This window comes from Hypanus sabinus, chromosome 1 (genome assembly GCF_030144855.1).
Source record: "Hypanus sabinus isolate sHypSab1 chromosome 1, sHypSab1.hap1, whole genome shotgun sequence".
NCBI lineage: Eukaryota > Metazoa > Chordata > Chondrichthyes > Myliobatiformes > Dasyatidae > Hypanus > Hypanus sabinus.
Window position 1 is genome coordinate 187,534,782 of NC_082706.1, and position 16,042 is coordinate 187,550,823.

Genomic DNA, 16,042 nt, shown 5'->3' on the forward strand with positions numbered 1-16,042 from the left:
ATCAAATTGCACCAGAAACCTAACGCTGGCTGCCTTGACCATTAAACTCCATTCCACTAACCTTTCTTCTTGATCTGTATCTTGCCTAGCCTTCAAGAATTCATCCTCAATGAACACTTGAGATTTGTTTTCATTACTTCCCTTCCTTGACCTCATTGTTGAAACCATAATGTATATATTGGTGCCAAAATGTGTGGTGACACTTGCGGGCTGCCCCCGGCACATCCTTAGGTTGTGTTGGTTGTTAGTGCAAACAACACATTTCATTGTATGTTTCAATGTACATATGAGAAATAAATGAATCTCAATCTGACCTCTGAATTAACAACTCATTATACAGAAAGGGGAAGTCAGGAGTATGCACACCAATCCTTAGCAAGGGGTCAGCAATGGAAAGAATGCACAACTTCAAGTTTCTGGGCTCAAGATTTCTGGGGATGTATCCCAGAGATGATATATCCTCACATCATCTCATAGAGATGACAGATCACAGAGGTCATATATCTTCAGGGACAAATGACAAATGTCCTAGCAGGCTAGGGCTGCACAGGAGGGTTTAAACTTGAGTTGCAGAGGGATGGGAACCAGCAGCAGAAGAGATGGTGGTTGGGGAGAAAGACATTGTTAAGCCTACGTACAAAGTCAGGAATCAAAAGATCGAGCATAGTGGGACTAATGTTCTGAGCAGGGAGTATTGCAGGTAAGGTGGATGAGTTTAGGGCATGGATCAGCACGTGGGATTATGAGACTGTAGTCATTAGTGAGACTCTTTTACAGGAGGGGCAGGACTGGCAGTTTAGTGTTCTGGGATTCCATTGTTTTTGAGCTGACAGAGCAGGAGGGATTAAAGGGGAAGATGTGGCATTACTAGTCAGGGAAAATATCATGGTAGTGCTCAAGACAGAATGGAGAGCTCGTCTAGTGAGGCTTTATAGATAGACTTTAGGAATAAGAAAGGTATGACCACATGAATGGAATTATATTATAGACCATCCAAGATTTAAAGGAAAAAAATTGTAGAGAGATCACAGACTGTTGCAAGAAACATAAGGTGCTTTTAATTTTCCACATATTGACTGGGACTCCATACTGTGAAGGGGCTGGATGGGAAAGAGTTTGTCAAATATGTTCCAGAAAGTTCCCTTAATCAGTACGTAGAAGTCCCAGTTAGAGAGAGGGCAGTACTAGATCTCCTTTTAGCAAATGAGATAGGGCAGGTGACAGAAGTTTAGTTAGGGGACCACTTTACATCTAATGTAAATTATAATACTTTCTGTACTTTACTGCTGCTGCAAACAACAAATCCCACAATATACACAGTGCTACTTTGTTAGGTACACCTGCTTGTACTGCAAATATCTAATCAGCAAATCTTCTGGCAGCAACTCAATGGATAAAAGAGATTCAGTTGTTGTTTAGACCAAACATCAGAATGGGGGTGAAATGGTATCTAAGTGACTTTGATTGTGGAATGAATGCTGGTGCCAGATGAGGTGGCTTGAGTATCTCAGAGACTGCTGATCTGCTGTAATTTTCACACACAATTGTTTCTAGAGTTTACAGAGAATGGTGCAAGAATCAAAAACTATTCTGTGTTTCAAAGGCACTTTGTTAACGAGAAAGGTCAGAGGAGAATGGCCAGACTGGTTCAAGCTGACAGGAAGGCAATAATAACTCAGATTGCCGGCTGGTTGTAAGAGTGGGCTCCTTCTCTTCCACCCCTCTGACTCTCAACACAGGAGCCCCTCAGGGCTGTGTACTAAGTCCCTTCCTTTACTCCCTGTATATACATGACTATGTTGCCACCCGCAGCTCAACTCTGCTAATTAAATTTGCTGATGACACTACATTGATTGACCTAATCTCAAACAATAACTAGGTGGCCTACAGGGAAGAAATCATCTCTCTGACACAGTGGTGTCAAGAAAACAACCTCTCCCTCATTGTCGCAAAAATAAAGGAGCTGGTTGTGGATTACAGGGGGAATGGAGGTGGGCTAACCCCTATTGACATCAATGGATCAGCGGTTGAGAGGATCAGCTTCAAGTTCCTCGGCATCCACATCACTGAGGACCTCACGTGGTCTGTACACACTAGTTGTGTGGTGAAAAGGGCACAACAGCACCTCTTTCACCTCAGACGGTTGAAGAAATTTGGTATGGGCCCCCAAATCCTAAGAACTTTCTACGGGGGCACAATTGAGAGCACCCTGGCTGGCTGCATCACTGCCTGGTATGGGAACTGTACTTCCCTTAATCACAGGACTCTGCAGAGACTGGTGCGGACAGCCCAGCGCATCTGTAGTTATGAACTTCCCATGATTCAGATTTACAAAGACAGGTGTGAGAAAAGGTGCCCAAAGAATCATTGGGGACCTGAGTCACCCCAATCACAATCCATTCCAGCTGCTACCATCCAGAAACAGTACCACAGCATAAAGGCCAGGACCAACATGCTCAGGGACAGCTTCTTCCACCAGGCCATCAGACTGATTAATTCATGCTGATTTGAGTGTATTTCTATGTTACATCGACTGTTCTATTTAATATAAATTACTATGATTGCACATTTAGACGGAGACATAAAGTAAAGATTATAAGTCCTCATGTATGTGAAGGATGTAAGAAATAAAGTCAATTCAACAGTAAAAGACTGGATACAGGAAGAGCTTATTGTTGGTAGGACTTGAAAGTAGAATCACAATGAACAGTGCTATAGAACAGGAGGATGTCTGAATCAGTAGAGGGTCAATAGACAAAGTTATTGTCATTGAGTGAAAGGATAAGAAAGACGTAAGTGAAAGTCCACTAAATGACCTGAACTCAAAGTCCTGATGATGACTGAAGCTATAGATCAGGGTTTTCGACCTTTTTTATGCCATGGACCAATACCATTAAGCAAGGGGTCCATGCACCCCAGGTTGGGAACTCCTGCTATAGATGGTTCACTCCAAAGTTCTACATTAAACACAGCGCAAAATGAGAGGAAAATTAATTAATTATACCTGGAAAAAATTATTATTGTAATAAAACCAAACTTGTAGACAGCTAAAAATCCAATCTTAAGTCTAAGGTCAGAAAAATCAGCCTAGGTGCTTGTCTGTGATTATTGCTGGGAGAACCTTGTTGGTACTGAAAAATGTGTGATTACTGGGCATAAACTGGGCCAGTTTTGGTTGATTAGTCCCAGAACATGTCTCGACTTCTAGCACAGAAATATAGAAAAGGCAGAAGTTATTTTTCTATACCTCTGATCTTCAAACTTTAACGCAATCCCACACTGATTGGTTAGAAAACCGATACCTCAAGACCACAGGTCACGAACAATGGGATCCTTTGCAAAGTAACAAATTAAACAGTGGGAAAGTAATCCTTTGAACATTGCATCAACAGTTTATTAGTGCATCTTCTCAAAGCACTTACCAGACTTTGAAGGGCAAAGTAACTATATTCCGAATATTCTGATACAATTTTCTGAAATGAGTTGTCCTGATACGTTATTTGTATTTGTTTTCCCATCGCCATTTAGTTGTCTATAATTTTGGTGGGTTTTTGCAACTTTTATTTTAAAATATATTTTTGAACCTTCATTCTTGCAGTCATACCTTGTACAGTAGTCATGTAGTTGTGAATAATCACGTGTTGTTCCTTTCTGCACCTTGTGGCACTTTGGGTGGTCTTATTTTGCCATTTCCTGAACAGTTGTCTATTTATTACGGGGCCAATTGCTAGCTCGGCATTCAGCCTAGCACGGATGGAAGGAGCCAGCCAGATTCGAACCAAGGTCTCGAAGGCCGGTGTTGGTGCCACTACAACAGTGGCCGGCAAATAGCCATGTGTAGCGAATGGGAATTATACCAAAAATGTGGTCAAAGTGGGCTTGCCAGCCTTTCTGTCTCTCAAATGATCATGGTTATTTGTACAAAAAATTTAATATTAACAATCAGAAAACCATAATACAGTAAGAATATAAGATATAGGAGCAGAATTAGGCCATTCAGCCCATCGAGTCTTCTCCACCATTCCATCATGGCTGATTTCTTAACCCTATTCTCCTGCCTTCTCTCTGTGATGCCCTGACAAATCAAGAATCTATCTACCTCCACTTTAAATATACTCAGTGACTTGGCCTCCAGAGCTGTCTGAGGCAATGAATTCCACGGATTCACCACCCATAGAATAAAAATTCCACTTATTCATCATTCCTCTGGTTAAAGAAATTCCTACTCAACTCTGTTCTAAAGGGACTTCCCTCTCTTCTGAGGATGTGCCCTCTGGTCCTAGACTCCCCCGCTAAATGAAATATTCTCTCCATATCCACTCTACCTAGGCCTATCGACATTTTATTTTATTTATCCATTTAAGGGAAGTGGGTATCACCAGCTAAGCCAGCACCTATTGCCCACCCCTAGCTGCTCTTGTGAAGGTGGTGACTGCTGTAGTCCGTGAGGTGTAGGTACACCCACAGTGCGGTTAGGGAGGGAATTCCACAATTTTAACCTAGCGACAAGATGGCGATATGTTTCCAAGCCAGGATGGTGTGTGACTTGGAGGGGGATTTCCAAGTGGTGGTGTTCCCAGGTTTCTGCTGTTCTTGTCCTTCTGGATGGTAGTGGTTGTGTGTCTGGACAGTGCTGCCTTAGGAACTTTGGTATGTTATTACAGTGCATCTTGTAGATAGTACACACTGCTGCAACTGTTCATCGATGGTGGAGGTATTGAATGCTTGTGGAAGGGGTATTAATCAAGTGGGCTGATTTGTACTGGATGGCGTCAAGCTTCTTGAGTGTTGATGGAGCTGCACTTATCCAGGTGAGTGGCGAGTATTCCATTACACTCCTGACATGAGCCTTGTAGATGGTGGACAGGCTTTGGAGAGTCAGGAGGTGAGTTACGTGCCACTGAATTCCTAGCCTTTGATCTGCTCTGGTAGCCACGGTGTTTATATGGCTAGACCAGTTCACTTTCCTATCAATGGTAATCCCCAGAATGTTGATAGTAGGGGATTTGATGATGGTGATGCCACTGAATGTCAAGAGACAATTGTTAGAGCTGCTTTTGTTAGAGATGGCCATTGCCTGGCATTTGCATGGCTCGAATGTTAATTGCAATATTCAGTAGGTTTCAATAAGATCCTCCCTCATTCTTCAAAACTCCAGTGAGTACAGGCCCAGGGTTATCAAATGTTAATCCTTTCATTCCCAGAAACATTCTCTCGACCCTGTCCAATGTAAGCATGTCTTTTCTGAGATAAGGGGCCTAAAACTGCTCGCAGTGTTCCAAGTGCGATCAGCATTATATCCTTGCTTTTATATTCTAGTCCTCTCAAAATGAATTTTAACGTTGCATTTGCCTTCCTTACCAACAGCTCAACCTGCAAGTTCACCTTTAAAGAATCTTGCACGAGGACCCCCAAGTCCCTTTGCACCTCAAATTTTTGAATTTTCTCTCCATTTAGAAAATATATATTTATTCCTTCTAGCAAAGTGCATGACCATACACTTCCTTACATTATATTCAATCTGCCACTGACTGACACATAGACCCAGCACCCATGCTCCATCCGCCAGAAAAAGCGGGATGTTACAGCGGGCACCCATTTTAATTAATTCCACTTCCCATTCCATGGCCTCCTCTAATGTCACAATGAGGCCACACTCAGTTTGGAGGAACAACACCTTATGTTCCATCTGGGTACCCTCCAACCTGATGACATGAACATCGATTGCTCGGACTTCCAGTAATGCCCCCCTGCCTCACCACGCCACTCTGGTCCTTTCTTCATGGCCTTCTGTCCTCTCCTATTAGATTCCCCTTTCTCCAGACCTGTATCTCTTTCACCAATCAACTTCCCAGTTCCTTACTTCATTCCTCCTGCCCCCTCCGCCCTCAGTTTCACCTATCACCATGTGTTTCTCTTTCCCTTCCCCCAGCTTTGAAATCTACTAGGTATCTTTTTAATTTCTCCAGTCCTGCTGAAGGGTCTTGGCCCAAAATGTCGACTGTACTCTTTTCCATTGATTGTGCCTGACCTGCTGAGTTCCTCCAGCATTTTGTGTGTGTTGCTTGGATTTCCAGCGTCTGCAGATTTTCTCTTGAGTTTGTTGCAGGAGTAGCGGGATGGAGGGGAAGACCATGACGAGGGGAAATTATATTCCTGGAGATAGGGGGAGTGGCACATGAAGAGAGTGCTCTTCACCCAGTCTCCACCCAATCTCTGCTTTGTAACATGCAACACACTTGTTTCCTCTCTTTTCCCCTTCTGATGAGAATGATGGAATCGAGGTTCCATAGGGTAGTAAAGAAAGCTTTTGTCACATTGGCCCTCGTAAATCAGTGTACTGAGCACAAAAGATGAGATGTTATGTTGGTGAGGTCTAATCTGGAGCGTAGTGTTCACCTACCAACAGGAAAGATGTAAACAAGCTTTGAAAGAGTGCAGAGAAAATTTACAAGGATATTGCTGGGTCTGGATGAGCTGAGTTACAAGGAAAGATTGTATAGGTTAGGACTGTATTCTTTAGAATATAGAAGATTGAGAGGAAATTTGAGAGAGGTATACAAAATTATGAGGTGTATAGATAGAATAAATGCAAGCAAGCTTTTTCCGCTGAAGTTGGGTGGGACTACAACCAGAGGTCATGGGTTAAGGGTGAAAGGTGAGAAGTTTAAGGGAAACGTGAGGAGAAACTTCTTCACTCAGAGGGTAGTAAGAGTGTGGAATGACTTGACAGCACAAGTGTAGCATGCAAGCTGGATTTCAGTGTTTAAAGGAAGTTTGGACAGGTAAATGGATAGTAGGGATATGGAGGGCTATGGTTCCAGTGCAGGCCAACGGGAGTAGGCAGATACAAATGGTTTTGGCATGGTCCACATGTTCTGTGCTTGTACTTCTCTATGACTCCTTGACTCTAAGATGTTCCCCACTCCCTTCTTCTCCTCCTCTTCCTCCCCCTCCGCTATTTGGAGGACTGAAACGGGAAGAAATTCTTTCAGCTGCTGAGTCTCCAAAGGAGGTGCGTGTGGACCTGTTCATGGTCTTCATTCTAAACAGGTTGACATATTTCTCAGTGTTAAAGGAATCTCAGCATTTGGGGTTGCATCAGGAATTGATGATCTTCAAACTTAATTGACATATCATTAAGTTTGAAGATCATCAATTATTTTGGTGAAAATGAAAGTAGGGTTTTACAGGGAAAGGTCATTGTTTTGTTATTGTGGAGATAGTTAACTAGCAGTTGCAGATCAAATACTAGAGAGTGATTTCCTAAAGTACACCTTCATTAATAATGTTCTTGTTTTTTCAGAATGCTATAGTTACTAAATTTAAAGTAACATCTGTAACACAAGTTGTATCTGCTTTTTTGTCAAACATCAGATAGACTTTCCTGCCAGTCTGATAAGTTTTGTAGAAGTGATTTTTAATGTATTTAGAGTCGTAAAGTCATGGAGCCCCAGAGCACAGTAACGGTCCTTTGGCACATCTAGTGAACTGTTATTCTGCTTTGTCCCATCGACCTGGACCTGGACCAGAGCTCTCCAGAACCTTCCCATGCATGTGCCTATTTAAATTTATTTTAGATGTTGCAATCGAATAGGCTTCCACCACTACTGATGACAGCCTGTTGCCTGAATTATCATTCTGGGACACATGAAATTTCTAATTTTGTATCTCCATTTCAGGAATGTGAGCCTGTTGTTTACTCTGCATCAGCTCTGTTCATGTATTTACTGCACTTGACTTCCAGGTACTGCTATGTGGAAACCCGTCAGCAATGACTGATGTTGAAACCTCGTATGCAGACTTCATTGCTTCAGGACGAACAGGCCGGAGAAATGCACTTCATGACATCCTGGGTTCTCCATCAGGTGTAAACACAAGTGATTTAAGCCTTAAATTAGCAGAACTGAACATTGACAAAAAAGGTGAGGATTATTTATAATGTCAGCTCTTTTAACTGTTGGTGCACCTGGCACATCATCTCTGAGTATTTTTTTGCATCCCATATCTACGGAAAGATGTGTTGGCCCTGGAGAACCTACAAGAGGTTCACAAGAATGATTCTGGGAACAAATGGCTTGATATATGTGTAGCATTTGATGTCTCTAGGCCTGTAATTGATGGAGTTTGGAAGTATGGGGAGATGGGAGGGGATCTTATTCAAGCATACTGGACACTGAAAGGCCTTGATAAAGTAGATATGGAGAGGATGTTTTCATTAGTACGGCAGTCTGAGATCCAAGGGCACAGCCTCAAAATAAAAAGATGCCTGCTTAGAACTGAGATGGGGAATTTCTTCAGCCAGTGGATGGTGAATTTGAAATTCATTGCTACAGATAGTTGTGGATGTTAAGTCATTGGGTGTTTTTAAAGCAGAGATTAATAGATCCTTGACTGGTAAGGGGGTTATGGGTTATGGGAAGAAGATGAGAGAATGGGGCTGACGGAAAATCTAAAATTGAATGGCAGAATAGACTCAATGGGCCAAACAGCCTAATCCTGCTCCTATTGTATTTCTCAGTTTTCATGTGGGTATCTGCAAGGAATTGAATCTCAAGGTTGTATTTGTTATACATTCCTTGGTAATAAATTTACTTTGAACTTTGAACTTTATAGCTCACGTTCTTATAGTTAAACTATAATCTTGTTTTTTTTTATTGCTAGGCTGTAACCAGTGTTTAACATTGTAAATCTGTCAAGGGGTTCAGATGATCCATCACTAGTTATTCTCATACAAGGTACTGATCATTAATACTGATCATACCAATATGTAACACTGGTGTATTCGAGGGGACAATTAAATTTTTTTTCACTTTTTTACATTGGATAAAGACTGGATATGGGATATTTTTGAAATACATTTTGTATCTTCCATCTCCAGCTCCCTTTGAGTATGATGAAGATCTACATTTGTACATTGTGTAACACAAATATGTAAAAGGACCAAACTTGAGTCTGAAAATCAACATACACAGGTCCTTTTGGCCAGTAGGTGGAGGGGATCTTAATACCATCATTCTTGATTGAATTTGAATGCAAGCTTGAAAGGATGTGGCTTGTTCAAAGGAAAAGATGTAAGAAAACTAAACCACAATACTCTCCCAATGGCAGAAAGTTGGGCCATGAGGGAGCAGCAGACTTTGAAGACACATGTAGAGTGATCACTGTAAACTGATGGGAGAAGTTCAGAATTAAAACTCTAGTAACATTTGGTCTTTAAATCAGGGTTTGTTAAATAAAGAGGCTAGAGGTTAAATGCTATATCTAGATGGACTTCTGGTTTGATCTTCCTTCTAATATTTACTTTAATGATGATCTCTTAAGAAGAAGCATGATTTCTTCTTCTATTCTAGTTAAGTTGATTTTGAGATGGATCATAGTACAAGAGCATGGATGCCTGCTGTCATGCATGGAGATCATTTCATTTCTTCTGTGTCCTGCTTCACCCTCCCTCTAGTCCTCCTTCCTCTCCCCATTCTCTCTTTCTTCCTCCTGCTCAGCTCTTTGTTCCATCCTTAGACCTCTCTCTTTCTCCTTTCTCCTTAGACTTCTCCTTTCTCCAGACACCACCTCCCCTCCATATTCCTCACTCTTCCCAATTCCTCCCCCTGCCTTCCCTTGCCTTACAGTCCTCAGAAAATTGTCAGAGTAAACCTCTTTTTGGCATGTAGTCTATAATCACTGTTCCCTCTCATTTGTAATGACCAGTGTGCTCAAAAGTCTTGTGCTGTGCAATTTTTTTGCCCAGTGACAACGACCTGTGTGCACTAAATAATCACTTAAGTAAAAACAGTATAAAAAAACAGTTATAAAACCTGCAGGCAAATTGTTGCAACCTCCACGTTGTCAATCCTGTCTGCATCAGAAACTGAAACAGGAAATGGGATTCTGTATCATCGTGAAATATATTTAACATGCCAACAGGATAGAGGGTGACAGTTTAAATTCCTTTGTGTGCACACCTTAGAGTGAACATTGTCTAAAACTTTGTTAATCACCCAAAGATGTCTGAAGCTGTTTGAGCAAGTTGTCTCCTCGTGCTGTCAGAGACCTTTATCTCTCAGGGATCTCTGAAAACCTTAAAATTCACAACCATGCAGTTGATGTTGGGATGGTGCACTAGCTGGTGTGCTGAAGGTTGATTGATGAGTCCCACTGTCTTTCTTACCAGTCTATGGGGTCAGATTAACCCAAAAACGTAACTGTAATCTTACAGAATGGGACAAGAGATCTTTTCTGATCCGATTTTTATTGTACATGATTGCTATAAAAAGTGATAGTCATTTTGTTTGGTAGCTGCAAAGAAACAGAGGACAATCCATTGAGTTCATCACTTCAATAATACTGAAAGGTTATTTTTTCTCACTTTATAAATACACTCCAAAATTTCACTAACTGATTGACAAATCTCATAACTTCACTCACCTCAGTGCTGAACTTCAGTTACATCTTGTTCACATGAATGTCACAACTGATGGACTTGTTTTCAAAGAGTGTACAACTCATGTTCTCAATATTATTTATTTATTAGTATTATTTGTATTTGCACGGTTTGGCTTCTTTTGCACATTGGTCAGCCTTTGTGTGTAAATTTACCTTGAACTTTGAAGGTGATCTCGCTTTTGGAGAAGTCAGCCTCTGCATATGAGGAGAAGGACATCTTCCTCCATTCTAAAGAGGCATTTTTGCCTACGAGAATTCTCCATTTTGTTGCCTCCTCCTGTTCCTGGCTGCTTCTGCTTTCAAGCAAATCAACCTGCGAATATGCATTGAGAGTTGATCAGTGTGTGCCTGAACTTTGCAGGAGGTGGATATGGAAGGAGATGGGGTTAGGAGAAAGTGGGAAATGTCAGAATTATAGGGAAGTACTAATGTTGTAGACGTCACCTATAAAATGTAGTGTCATGATGGCATGAACTTCTTTCCCTCCCTCTCCACCTCCCATTGTATTGTAATGTGATTAAGGACTGACCAATTGTTCACCAGAATGGGTGAAAATCTATTTCCTATGTTAAATTCTTTCAGCAGCGTTTGAAAAGATTTACTGCTAACTGGTGGATTCTAGGCTAAAGGAGTACATGCTGAGGGATAAACTGAACAAGGGCTTGGTTGGGAACATAAGAGCATAAGAAACAGGAGCAGGAGTTGGTCATCTGGTTTGTCGAGCCTGCACCGCTATTCAATGGCTGATCTGACCATGGACTTACTTCCGCCTACCTGCCATTTCTCCATAACCCTTAATTCCCCTACTGTGCAAACGGAAAACAGTATTGGGTTCTTCTGGCACTGGACAGGGAGGGACCGGTTTGGTGAAAAAGACACTTAATTACAGTAGTAGGGTACCACTTCAGGGGGCCACATGAGTGGCAACAGTGCTATTGGTTTTAAAAAATGTAATTGTCTATGAATGTCAGAATGGAAGAAATTTTACATGATTTCTTCTTGTAAATATCGTTATATTATAAATAAAGTTTATTTTGATTTTAAAAACTCTAAACTGTTGTTCCTCTTTATTAGAAGGGGATGCTGAAAAAGAAACACAGACTACAAACCAACCTTCTGGATCTCAGGAGATACAAGAAAAGAGTGAAAGCTAATCTGTCCGAAGCTTCTAGAACTTGCTGATCCTGCTCAACATCTGAGTTCCCCAAAGTCGTCAGAGATCACATGGAGAGAACATTAAGAAACTGGAAAATGAGTACCTTAGAAAGTGGGCACTTAGCATATAGACCATTTATAGCGTGGACTGAATATAACACAAAATACAAAATGGATTCTATCTTCCTCTTTCTCAATGGTTGAAGAGTTGTTGAACTGAACAATTTAAAACAAAATGTGATTTATGAGTCAATTACATCTGCAATTATCTTTAGAAGGAGGATGGAACTGATTAATTATCCATTCTGGTTGTTACAGTGTGTCAGTTGGTCAAGACAGAGTATCCTATCACATTTAAGAAAAATAAAGATTTGATGATCTATAGAGGAACACAGGTGGACTATAAGCCCTATAGTTGGGAATTGTAAAATGGCTTTTATTTGATTATTGGAGGTGACCAGAAGTAATGCTTTGCTGATGCCCGAGTGCACTCAATCCTGTTTATCTGAATGCATGTCAACTAGAGAGTGTGTTTGGTCAAATGTAGTGAAAAGGATAGAACTTCTGTAATATAACCGACCTACTTGGTACTTGCAGTAATTACTTGTAAAAGATTTGCTTTAAAGTCATTGGTGTTGTAGAGAATTTCCAACAGATTATTAGATGTCAAAATTCACCACATTGGAAAGTCGGTCTCTAGGAACCTTGTAGTTTATTGTATATCAATCGTCACTTTTATAAGCTAAGCATTCCCAGAGACCAATAACTTGATTATCTTATTTGTAAAGTATTCCTTCATCTCAAACAAAACCAGAGTTTGTGGAGAGCAAAATTGTATTGGAAGACTAACTTCTGCCCATGATCATTTTGTCAGACCCAATTCAAATATTAAAATGTAGTGATAGTATAAACATTGCATGTGTATTTATCAATACTTCCACAGGATTAACTCTTTACATCGGCATAGCTTTTTACACGCTTTCAATGGAATGTCTCTCAGTAACAACCTACTTACATATAGTGCTATTTTGATCCTTAATCTGACAAATTGTCATCCTCTTCACATCTTTATTAATTAATGCACAAATTGATTAACTAAGCTTCTTTTTATTTCCATTAGTAATCCTGTTGCAAAGTCAGAAGCTATCCCTTGAAAAAGTAGATATGTTGCTCTCCAGCAAACTTAAAAGGAAAATGTACATCACATTTCTAGACTTTTAAAGATCATTCTCCCCCAAGATGCAAGTAATTACATACTTTTAGAGCTTTGTAAACCTTTGATACACTTTCTGTATTTCTTTTATATATGTCAACCATTTGAGATTATGAAATATAGTTTTATTGAAGACATGACATACTGTTTGCAAATTAAGTGTGTCAGTTAACCTTGAACAAACATTATGTTGTGAAATGTGTGGCTTAATTCAAAGTTTTAATTCTTCTAATTGTATTTTAATCGCTGATCATTTTCAATACTCCGTAGAGGTATAAGATATTGTTCGCGAATAAATAAAGCTTTGCACTGTTATCTAAACAACTATTGTTAAATGGTTAAGAGGAGACTTGTCATTGGTCTTCTGTTGAAGAGGTGATGAACAAAAAAATACAAATTAATGAAGTGGTTGAAGACCCGAGTCTCTTGAAGGGTTTGTCAATATGGAAACTTGTATTTTTGATTTCTCACACATAATGACTAAACCTGTCGATATTATACTTCAGTTTTTATCAGTGAAATATCCAATGTTTGACTCACTTTTGTATATATTTTTAGCACCCCTTTATATTTTAAAATGTTCTTTTAAACAATTTAAAATTTGTTATGTAATTGTGATCCAGAGAACATATCAAATATTTTTAGAAGTCTGTCAGTGGATGTACATTTTTATTCAGTCTTTCTAATCAGATGAGAATTAACCAGATGGAATGGTGTAAAATGGACAGTTTGCTGTTCAGACTGTTGTTACACATCTCTCCTGATTTTCATTTACACAAGTCAATAAAAGTGAAAATTGAAGGATATGCATAAGGGGCAGCTGATTTCACGTCATAGCCAAAGTTAAAATGGTCCTTGATATCTTGCAATGAATTCAATTCATGGAAAATGAGAAAAAGCAATTGGAGAAAGCAGTTACCAGCTGCTGGTGATTGTATGTTTGGTATTTTGTGTGTATTTTCATGAAATAAATTTGCACTTGTGCTTATAAATGTGAAAATATGTTTGCAGCTTCCTGTGGCTGACATAAATCTCAGCCTCTTTGCGCTATCTCCAGACCTCAAAAATCTGGCAGATTGCTCCAAAAGTATGGGTAACCCATTGCCACAAATCAATCAGTTCAGTAAAAATGGTGCTCTGCAAGTTAAAATACAAATAAGAAAAAAGTTAATTTTCCTCTGAGCATAGTGCGCTACAATTCGTCTTTTACACAGTCGTTTCACTGTGTATTTTTAACATGGTGGCTTGAGTTGGCTCCATTGAGCAGCATCCAAGCTGTGTCATTGACCAGTTCGCGCAGTGACTTCAGCTGACTGTGATACTGGTTTATTATTATCACGTATCAAGATTCAGTGGAACGCCTGTTTTGTATATTGTTTATATGGATTAGATCATTACACAGTGCATTGAACTAGAATAAAACAATAATACTGCAAAATAAAGTGTAAAAGCTACTGAAAAGTGCAATGCAGGTAAATGATAAAGTGCGAGATCAAAATGAGGCCAATTGTGAGGTCGAGTCTATCTTATAAAAAGTCCACTCAAGAGTGTGATAATAGCAGGATAGAAGCTGCCCTGGCACCTGGAGATATGTGCTTTCAGACTGTTTGAATCATTTACCTGATGGAGGAGAGTGGAGAAGAGAGAATATCTTGGGTGGGTGGAGTTCTTGATCATGCTAGTTGCCTTACCGAGGCTATGTAGTGAGATGCTGAAGATGTTCTATCGGTCAGTTGTGGATAGCGCCCTCTTCTTTGTGGTGGCGTGCTGGGGAGGCAGCATTAAGAAGAGGGACGCCTCACGTCTTAATAAGCTGGTAAGGAAGGCAGGCTCTGTCGTGGGCACAGAACTGGAGAGTATGACATCGGTGGCAGAGCGGAGGGCGCCGAGTAGGCTACGGTCAATCATGGAAAACCCTGAACATCCTCTGCACAGCACCATCCAGAGACAGAGAAGCAGCTTCAGTGGCAGGTTGCTGTCAATGCAATGCTCCTCAGACAGGATGAAGAGATCATTACTCCCCAACACCATTCGACTCTACAATTCAACCACCAGGGGCAAGACATGTTAAAGTGCCGGGGTTAGGACTGAGCTTAAGTTACCACTCAATGCACTTTAGTAAACTATTTAAGAACTTTTTAAAAGCTATTTATTAATGCTTTTTTGGAGGGTGATTTTAGATGCATATATTTATACTGAGTTAAATACTGTATGTAATTAGTTTTGCTACAATAAGTGTATGGGACCCTGGAAAAATGTTGAATTTCCCCTTGGGGATGAATAAAGTATCTATCTATCTATCTATCTATCTGATAAGTATAGCCAGAGTCCACAGAAGGGAAGCTGGTTCCCGAGATCAACTCTGCGCTTTCTTGCGGTCACATGCAGGGCAGTTGCCATACAAAGCCTCAAATCTTGAAAAACTATCTTCTGAATTGATTTGTACACTTCCTTTGACAATGACAACATTATATTTATTTTTGAAAATCAATGGCGTCAGCAGGATATCATCGGCAATGTCTGTTTACATTAAGAGGAACTGCAGTAGAATTCAGTGTGACTAGAGGAAATTGGATGGAGATTCGGACTTTGTTTCTTCAAAAATGTCTTGACTGTGTTGAATTGGAAAAGTGCAAGAAGGAGATGATACCTTTTGATAAAGAGGGGCATGAGCTGTGCCCTTCTGTCTCCAACATCCCAAAACTCATTGCAATGCAATGTTAAGAAAACAAAGAAAATATTAGCTTAGTCAGAGGTATGGGCAAACTATAAAGGGAGGACATGTTTCCTTTAGCCCACGGACCCCTCGGTTAATGGTAGGGGTCCATAGCATAAAAAAAGGTCAGGAACCCCTACTTTAGATTTTTTCACTTAACAAAAGCACTTCTATGTTCGAAAATTTTTATTACAATGCTTGAACTGAGCAATTAGATTTCTCAAAAGGTGAAGCTTAATATACTGACATATAAGCTCATGAATTAAGAAACATCAATATTGATCGAGCTAAGTTATTTCTTCAGATTATTTTGTTGCTATCCACTATGACTAACAATGCCTCTGACCCATGCTGTCGTTAGTGGGTGGAGGAAGTATACTTGTGAGGACTAAACTTCGACAACTTCAATGATAATCAGGAAACTTTCCAAATTCAAAAATTGAGGCAACACAGAAGCAATGAAGTCTGAGTCTGGCTCTGTGGCTCAGAGGAGAGGAGGGAAGAAGAGAAGTGCG

The 16,042-nt window shown here is 40.2% G+C and overlaps 1 protein-coding gene across 5 annotated transcripts in view; it reads left to right on the top strand.

Annotated features, from left to right (window-relative positions):
- The window catches only part of pkia (cAMP-dependent protein kinase inhibitor alpha), a 59,018-nt gene extending 45,213 nt beyond the window's left edge, over positions 1 to 13,805 (top strand). For all 5 annotated transcript variants that reach the window (XM_059983477.1, XM_059983470.1, XM_059983462.1 and 2 more), the window contains 2 exons: positions 7,748 to 7,925; positions 11,518 to 13,805. In XM_059983477.1, the coding sequence (XP_059839460.1) occupies positions 7,775 to 7,925; positions 11,518 to 11,597 (231 nt within the window). In that variant the 5' untranslated portion in view covers positions 7,748 to 7,774 and the 3' untranslated portion in view covers positions 11,598 to 13,805. The remainder of the gene's footprint in view (positions 1 to 7,747; positions 7,926 to 11,517) is intronic.
- The last annotated feature ends 2,237 nt before the right edge of the window (positions 13,806 to 16,042 follow it).